Source organism: Vespula pensylvanica, chromosome 3, assembly GCF_014466175.1.
Source record: "Vespula pensylvanica isolate Volc-1 chromosome 3, ASM1446617v1, whole genome shotgun sequence".
Lineage (NCBI taxonomy): Eukaryota > Metazoa > Arthropoda > Insecta > Hymenoptera > Vespidae > Vespula > Vespula pensylvanica.
In genome coordinates this window covers 3,372,376-3,380,711 of record NC_057687.1, presented here as the reverse complement: position 1 = coordinate 3,380,711, position 8,336 = coordinate 3,372,376, and the positions used below count along the sequence as shown (strand labels likewise).

Below are 8,336 nucleotides of genomic sequence, written 5' to 3'. Positions count from 1 at the left end.
GCACCTGTAATAATGATAGGTGAAAAGGGCTCAGATCTCATAAAAAAAGATTGGTTTTATAGACAAAAAAGAAGCAATAGGACTATTGCAGCTTCTTTCGATGAACATTAAGCAATTATTACAATTCATCGAACGAAAGTAAAATATATATCTTTATTATTACGGCACGTAAAATGACTACGAGAATATATGGAAAGTTTTTTAAGGTTTACATTTTTTCTGTGCTACTATTTCTTTTTCTGTCTTTAAGACGATATTTTATACAGATAAAATGTATTTAATCAAACGATTCATTAAATCATTTTATTTTCTTAAACAAAGTAATTATGCATTTACGTAAATAATTAATATTTTTGTGTAAATTCCGTTGCTATTTACGAACATTGAAAACAATTTAATGTAAAAAGAGTGACATTCGTGGATTGATAATGTCTCACTTGAACCATTTATGACCCAATTTCCTTTCTTTCTTATCTTTCCTCTATTGAATATGACAAAATGTTCTTTCACTGTACGTTCTTTTCGTCCTTGACTTAAATAAAAAGCAATTTGTGTTTTAAAACCTAAATGACTATATCGACGTTTGCTTCAAACATTATATAACAGACAATCACTTCTTATATAAAAGCCAAACATTTATTATTATCAAATTTAATAGACGGAACATGATGAGGTAATACCATTTTATTGATTATGTAATTTTCTTATGTCTGGGTCTTCAATGCTAATTTTTTTTATGTTTTTTTTGTCTCATCTTTTACTATACTTATTGGCTATACTCCATGAAATGTACATTATAAGTTCCTCATTATCATACTATTTTACATTATTTATAATTCGTAAACAACCCTTCTTAACTCAGTTTCTCTTTCTCACTTCTTCATCAAAGGAAAACATACAATTTTTCAATCGATTTGATCGTATATTTTAAACACTTGAAATTTCCATTCATGAAAATTCTCCTATTAATTCAATACATGTCCAAATAAATTTTGGACGTTATCAAAAATACGTGATATATTACTATTATATCTTGATGTAAATGTCTTTTATCTTATTAATCTTGAAAATGTCTTATTTTAAGAATCAGAAAACTGTAAAAAATTTCGTTTGAAAATCGATACTAAACTTTTCAGAAAACATCACTTTTTGATTCTAGTCATTCTAATAGCAACATTCCTACAAATAGAAAATCTGTTTAAAATTTGTTTCGTCCTATGATCTATAATTTTTTTCTCCATTAAGAGGCACGAAAAAATGACTATTTTCAATGTCATCTGTTCTATTATAAAGAAACAAAAATAAGAAAATAAACATATCTTCTTTGGAAATGGTAAATATAAATTAATAAATTAAAATAAAATCAAACCACATTATCTACCATAATTTTTATGAAAAAAAAAAAAAAAAGAAAATTCATTAAATTGAATGTGTATGCAAATGTCTAGAGACATAAGATAACTTTATTTGCTAATATAAAGATATAATATTATGTTTCATAATTAAAATCATGTTTATCAATATGAAAAGAAAATATGAAAATAAAATAAAATTGCTTTTATCATGAATTTCGAGACAAAAATATTGCGATAAATTCAAGGCAATTTTCATTCTCCATCATTAAGAAAACATTCTTTTCTTTACATTTTATAAAATTTATTTTCTTCTTTAGGATAAAATAAAGATAACAATGAGTTCTTAACATAGCAATATAAACATACTAATAAAAACTAAAAAAAAGTCTAAACTTAAAACTTAGAAAAGAATTCTTAGTACTTTAAAAGAAAGAAAAAATAATGCGTGCATAAACGGCAAAATAAGCAGAACAACTTTTATTAATGCTTTCTACTTCTAAACAAAAGAATTACTCTTAAATTAGGATTAATTAAAAAATCAATCCATTCTTCAATTTCTATGTATAATACTATTCCCTAGCTACTTATCGACACAACTAAACATCGTATAAGATTAAAAACATCCGAAAATTTTAACGAACTTGCATGATTTTAATGAAATCTGTTGAATAAAATTTGTATGCTCAAAAATAAAAAATCAGATATGTGACCAAGTTTTTTAAGTTCCCGCTATTCAACAATCGGTCCAATTGAAATACTTGTTTTGTACACTAAAAATTCTTGTTGACAATGAACAATGAACTCTTCTCGTTCTAGAAAAGTTCCAGCTAAAATAATATTAATGATGTAATTACAATAATTACAAAAGAAATTCAGATACTACTTCTTTTTAAATATACAAAAATTATTATTTAATACATGGCGATCGAGAACCGACCCAGAAATCATTCTTATTTCAATATACGATATCGAAAAAACACTAGTCTCAAGTTGCTACATTTTGCTAATCTAAGTAAATAGTATGCACAAACTTTAAATAGATTCTTTGTTACAACATCGACAAAATTTAAACCGAAGAATTTTAAAGATACAAAACTTTGATAAAATGTGAAATAGTGGATGTAACAAACAGTGATGCTACATAAATAATCCTCTTCGAAAAATTACAGACAAGATACGACGATACTGTGTTTTAAAAATTAACGTAAATAAACTTAGAAAATGTGAATAAGCTTGATTTCCTTAATTTTAACGATATCAGCTTGAAATCCATTTGTGCCAATCCGACTATCGTTATGCAAATACAAAAAGATGAATTCTAAATCTCCTCCGAAAGAAAATTACTCGCGAGGTAAATTATTATTGTCGACTATGCTAATCATATTTTTTTCTAAACATGAATGAAATGTAAATCATTTTTGATAATAAATTGCCCAGTTAAATTACATACAGAATTCATCGTTGTGAATGATGGAAATGCTGAGGCGATGATAGCCTCGAGATTATTCGAGGTATCCGACTGAAGCGTATTGTGAACAGATGCCAGGAAAAATGAAAATATAATTTTAGAAGTACCGCTGCTCTTGAATTTCAAAGAATTATCGGAATTAGATTGAAAATATAAAACTACACCGTCAACAAAATCGGCTTATTATCGATATCCCAATGATAGGAAACAAATATAATCAACCACACGAAAAGGTTCTAGATAGTAGTAAGACCCTGAATACCATGATATATATGCGCGGCAACAGGTAATTCTTTCCTACGTAACGTGTTATGCACTTACATAGATACGAGCTTACATCTGGTATATATCTAATTTACAATGGTATATATTTAAGATATATATATCTATCACGTGTACTCAAATGCTATGACGAAAGTAAGATGCGAGAAAGCTCGTTACAATAACTTTTTGTGTTATCATACATTGATCAATATCAATAATTCCAAGTAATTTTATTTTAGATTAAATTACGACAAACGTGCAAGGTTGGATAACACCGATTGGAGTTACGAGAAAGTTTTTCCTTACTTTCTTAAGTCTGGGAATAACAAGAACCCTTATTCGTAGAAATCACCTTAATGAGAGGTTATTTAACGAAATAGGAACCACCGTGAAGGTCGCCATTATCGATCGCCTTTTTGCAAGCTGAATAAGAACTCTATTATGAAAATCATGATATCATTTGTGAAAGTCAGACTGACTTCATAATCATACAAAGTACGATCTACAAAGGAAGTCGTTGAAAATCGTGGAAGCTTTCTTGCGGCTAGTGAAAAAGAGAAAGAATTTGCACATAGCTTTGAACGCTCAAGTATGGAAAGTGCTCTTCAATGCCGACAAAGAAGCCACAGGAATGGAGTTCCTAAGCGATGGTGTAAAACAAACAGTTAGAGTAAGAAGAGAGATCATTCTGTCGGCTAGAGCGATCAATTTACCACAATTGTTAATCTGCTATTTGCTAAACCACCTTTGCTCTCAGGCATAAGATTGAAAGAACATCTCGAGGAACTCGGTATAACGGTACTATCTAATCTTCGGGTATATTTGTGGATTAAACTTTATAGTTGACGAACCAATTATTTTAAAAAGGAATCGTCTACAGACACTACCAATAATACTGAATTATGCAATAAATAACAAAGGGCCCTTGACAACTCCAGGAATCGAAGCCTTGGCCTTCATCAATTCTAAATAAGCTGATCCTTCTGGCGTTTATCCGGACATTCAGTTTCACTTTCTTCCAAGTTCCATCAATTCCGATAATGAATCAGTAAGCAAGTTTATCGGATTAAGAGATAGCGTTTACAATACGGTGTTTAAACCATTGAAAAATACTGATAGTTGGACGATATTACCACTTTTATTGAAACCCAAAAGTTCCGGATGGATTCGTCTAAAGAGCAGGAATCCTCTGATTCATCCTGATATTATTCCGAATTATTTCGGTATAAAGAAGATGTAGACATCCTAATAGACGGTATACAAATTGCTATGGTTGTTTCAAACACAAGTGCCTTTCGAAGATTTAATTCGAGATCATATTCTATTAAACTACCAGGTTGTCAAAGTTTTCCTTTCGCCACGAACGAATATTGGGAATGCGCCATACGACAATTTACCTTCACCATATATCATCCAGTGGGTACGTGTAAAATGGGACCAAGAAACGACTCAACAGCTGTCGTGGATCCAAAATTAAGAGTATACGATGTAAAAGGTTTACGAGTCACTAATCCCTCTATAATGCCTACCATTGTTAATAGAAATACTAATGCACCAGTTATCACGATCGGTGAAAAAGCAAGCGACACTTTTAAAGAAGACTAGAAATATGTATAAAAAAAAAATATATATGAAAATAATGAAAACAAAAACGTATCAAATTGTCATGGATTATCCTCAAGTAAACGTTCATACAAAAGATATTTTTATAAAAAAGGAAACGTTTCTATTGATACTCTTTGAACCTCTATTGAATATTCAAAAAAAAATGAGAAGCGAGAAGTAACTACTAACTGATTAATTAATTTAACTGATTAATTAATTTTAGAACTTTTGTATTTAGTGAAGATCTATATCCGACATTTACGTTCAGTAGAATTTTAAAGTAAAAAATTTATAAAAAAGCATTTATAAAAAAAAAAAAAAAACATGTACATCGCAGAAAATTTCGAATGGAAGATTCATTGATAATGAGCAAAAAATGAATTAATACTATGAGGGAGAAGAAGCGAATCAATTGTCGAGAGTTTCCGAGCGAAATGTGCGATGTTAATATGCTAATGATTAGAATAAAAATCTTTTCATGAAATTTTACTTCACCGTCTACAAAATAAACTTTCTATGTGTAACATCTACTAACTATTGCTTTATCTATGTAAAGATAATATAAAGATTAGCAGCATATTACTATTTCGAGCAATTAAAAAGCGTAACAGGTATCTATGATTTTTTCACACTCGAACGCATTCACATGCAGTAAGGGAAAATAGTAAGAAAAATCTTATAAAACGTTATTGAAAAAAATTAAATACTGCTTTTATGTTTTTAGTGTATTCCATCCTAAAGAACAAGAAAAAACGACGCGAAGAATAAAAATCGCTAAAGGCGTTTTTTTTTCCTCTCGAAACAAATTTTTTCCGACGTAAGCATTCGTAATCAAACGACAATACTGTTATATATCATAAATCTTTGCTGAAACTAATTTAATATCACAGAGATTTATATCTCTTTGAGAAATTTTTCTCTTATATAACATGACAAAAAAATTAATTTTATGTATATTTCTATAATATTAACTAATTTAAAATGCATATTTTTTAGAACGTTCTTTCATTATGAATTTTAAGAAAAAAATATTACGGTAGTTTCAAAGCAATTTGTATAAATTCGCTATTACGAAAACATATTCTCGTAGTATGTATTACTTTCCTTTTTCAATCTTCTTAAAGTATCAACTGAAAAAGAGTTTAAGATCAAAGACATGACAGATTTCCATTTCATTACATTCTCAATGTAATCTCATATAAATAACTTTCTTGGTATCAAATTATTTTCTTCGTGTAAATTCTATTGATAAAATCTGCTAATGAAATCTCTTTTTACTTCATTCACTTTCTTAGAACGCGATAGTGTTGATAAGATTAGTATCTACTATGGAACATACCGAAATTTGTAAACGAATTAAACTCTATTGTTCTTACTTTTCTTTTTGAGATTGACAGTCGTTTTTACAGTCATTATTTTATAAAATGAAACGAAGAAATCATATCATAACTCATTGAGCTCAACCGACCTACTTCCTCACAAGGAGTGTTAATTCTATGCCGGTGTGTGAAAGAAAGACAGATTCGGCGTAATTTCATTCCTTTGAGACTTATTAAAACGTAGTATCTCGATAAACAAAAATACATCTCTGTCTGCATATACAATATAACAATCTGAAAAAAATAATATTTTAAAAATAAATTTAAATATTTTTCCACGTAAAACGAAACAAAAACATGTGGCATCACTCGGATCTGCACAGTTTTTTTTACGTTCGAAGGAAAAATAGAACATAGGAAAAATGCATTGGAATCTCAATTCAAATATATTCCGAACGTAACGTCTTTTTCATCCTTCTCTTCTTCTTCTTCTTTTAAATCTTTATTATTGAAATTAATAACAATCTTTAAGGAAATAACGCATTAAAAATGTTCAAGCTAATTCTACTTACGCGATTATTTCGAGGTAATTTTTACCTCAGAAAATACACGAAAAAGAATTATATAAAACGTACAGTAAGTTAAATTAAAACACTATATAAAGTTACCGATCGTCTAAAAAATAATGAAAGAGACATTTGTTGACTATAACAATAATGACAGTAGAGAATGATATCAATAATATTAATCTGTGATGATCGATGGCGTTTGTTTACACCAAAAAATTTTCAAAGCAGCAAACACAGTAATTTAGAAATACGATATTATTAAAAATATATTAAAATATAGTATTTTATTATCAGTAAGAAATATAATGATCGTGTAACTATTGATTTTTTGGGAACAATCATTATTATTATATTTCTTTGCAAAGAAATTAAAGCATTTATAGTACTGTTATCAGTTCCTCAGCATAAAGCAAAGAAAACAATGACATTTTCTAAAAAACTACATAAATATACTGAAAGCAACACAAAGTCTGGATTTGAATACTACATTTTTAATACTATTTAAACAGAAATCTGACGATAAACAACATAAAAAAGAACAACTTTTATTAACGCTGATACAAAAATTGATAGATTAAAGAAAATCAAGCGATATTTATAATCCAATAGATTTTGTGTTTCTGCAATAAAATCTTATACATATCAAACAAAAATAGTATTTCACTTCGAAGAAAGTATCACAGATATCCACAAAGTTTTATAATCTTTTGAATTTCAATAATCCAAATTTTATTTGGTCAACTTCTTGCAAGTGCATTACGAATTACATCCAACAAAGGATATAATTATTATGAAGATAAGTAAATTAATAAAACATAGTCATAAGATGTACGAAATACTTTCTCGAATAATTCAAAAAATATGACAGTTCAAAATAATTAGAAATAATCGAGGATGAAGATAACTAAAACAAAAATTCAATATGACAATACTGCAATTTACCTAACAATCCTGTTTTATTATTCATACAAACTTATAACATTCATTCGAATTTATAAAAGAGAAAAATTAAATATTAAAAGTAGTATATGGTTTCACTGAACGTCCTTGACTGATCGATATTACTGTATATGAAAAATTTTTCTTTGATCAAAGAAGAAAAACAAAAACAAGCTAATTAAAAATCAAAATCAATGATGACGAACCTTGTAGCAATGTCAACAACTGTGATACAAACGTATGCGATTGCACTCGGTATCGGAAAATCAAATATCAAACCAATTCTAATATATGCTTTAACATACTTCAATTATTATCTAATGAACCTCGAAAATCAATCTCAAGTCACGAAAAAGTTATTAAAGGAATATGATAGCATAATGATCGACTGCAGTTTAGCTGATAGCGTTATTGCTAACGGACTAACAGAGAATCCAGAATGGAATGTACTTCTTTTAGAAGTGGTTAGTTATGAAACTGAGATTACGGACGTATCAGCTTTATCCCTCTACTTACAGAACACTAAATTGAATTGGAAATACAGGGCTCAAGCGCAAGATAGAGCTTGCCAAGCAATGAAAAATAACCGTTGTGTTGAACCCGTGGAAAGATGAGTTTTTGATTCTATCTCATCTCCTGTGAGATAAGATAGTTAAGGATATTAACAATAATGACAACTATTTCATAATAAATACTGCTAGAATGTCAGGTTACAATGCTTTGTAAAAAAGTGTCAATACGAAAGACACAATCAGATTAAAAGAGAAAGTAATTCTTTACTGACGAGGAAAATTTTACAAATTCTTTCGTAGATAAG

At 28.6% G+C, this 8,336-nt stretch overlaps 2 protein-coding genes and 2 pseudogenes across 2 annotated transcripts in view; 3 read left to right on the top strand and 1 right to left on the bottom strand.

Annotated features, from left to right (window-relative positions):
* Positions 1–181, top strand: part of LOC122627478 (glucose dehydrogenase [FAD, quinone]-like) — a 2,474-nt gene extending 2,293 nt beyond the window's left edge. The window contains 1 exon segment of the mRNA XM_043808592.1: positions 1–181. This exon segment is cut by the window's left edge and continues 75 nt beyond it. Within this exon segment, the coding sequence (XP_043664527.1) occupies positions 1–111 (111 nt within the window). The 3' untranslated portion in view covers positions 112–181.
* LOC122628030 (flotillin-2) overlaps positions 1–8,336 on the bottom strand; it is a 99,890-nt gene that overhangs the window by 73,577 nt on the left and 17,977 nt on the right. The gene's annotated exons all lie outside the window — the stretch shown is intronic.
* LOC122627477 lies at positions 3,021–4,692 on the top strand (annotated as a pseudogene).
* LOC122627476 overlaps positions 7,717–8,336 on the top strand; it is a 7,889-nt pseudogene continuing 7,269 nt past the window's right edge.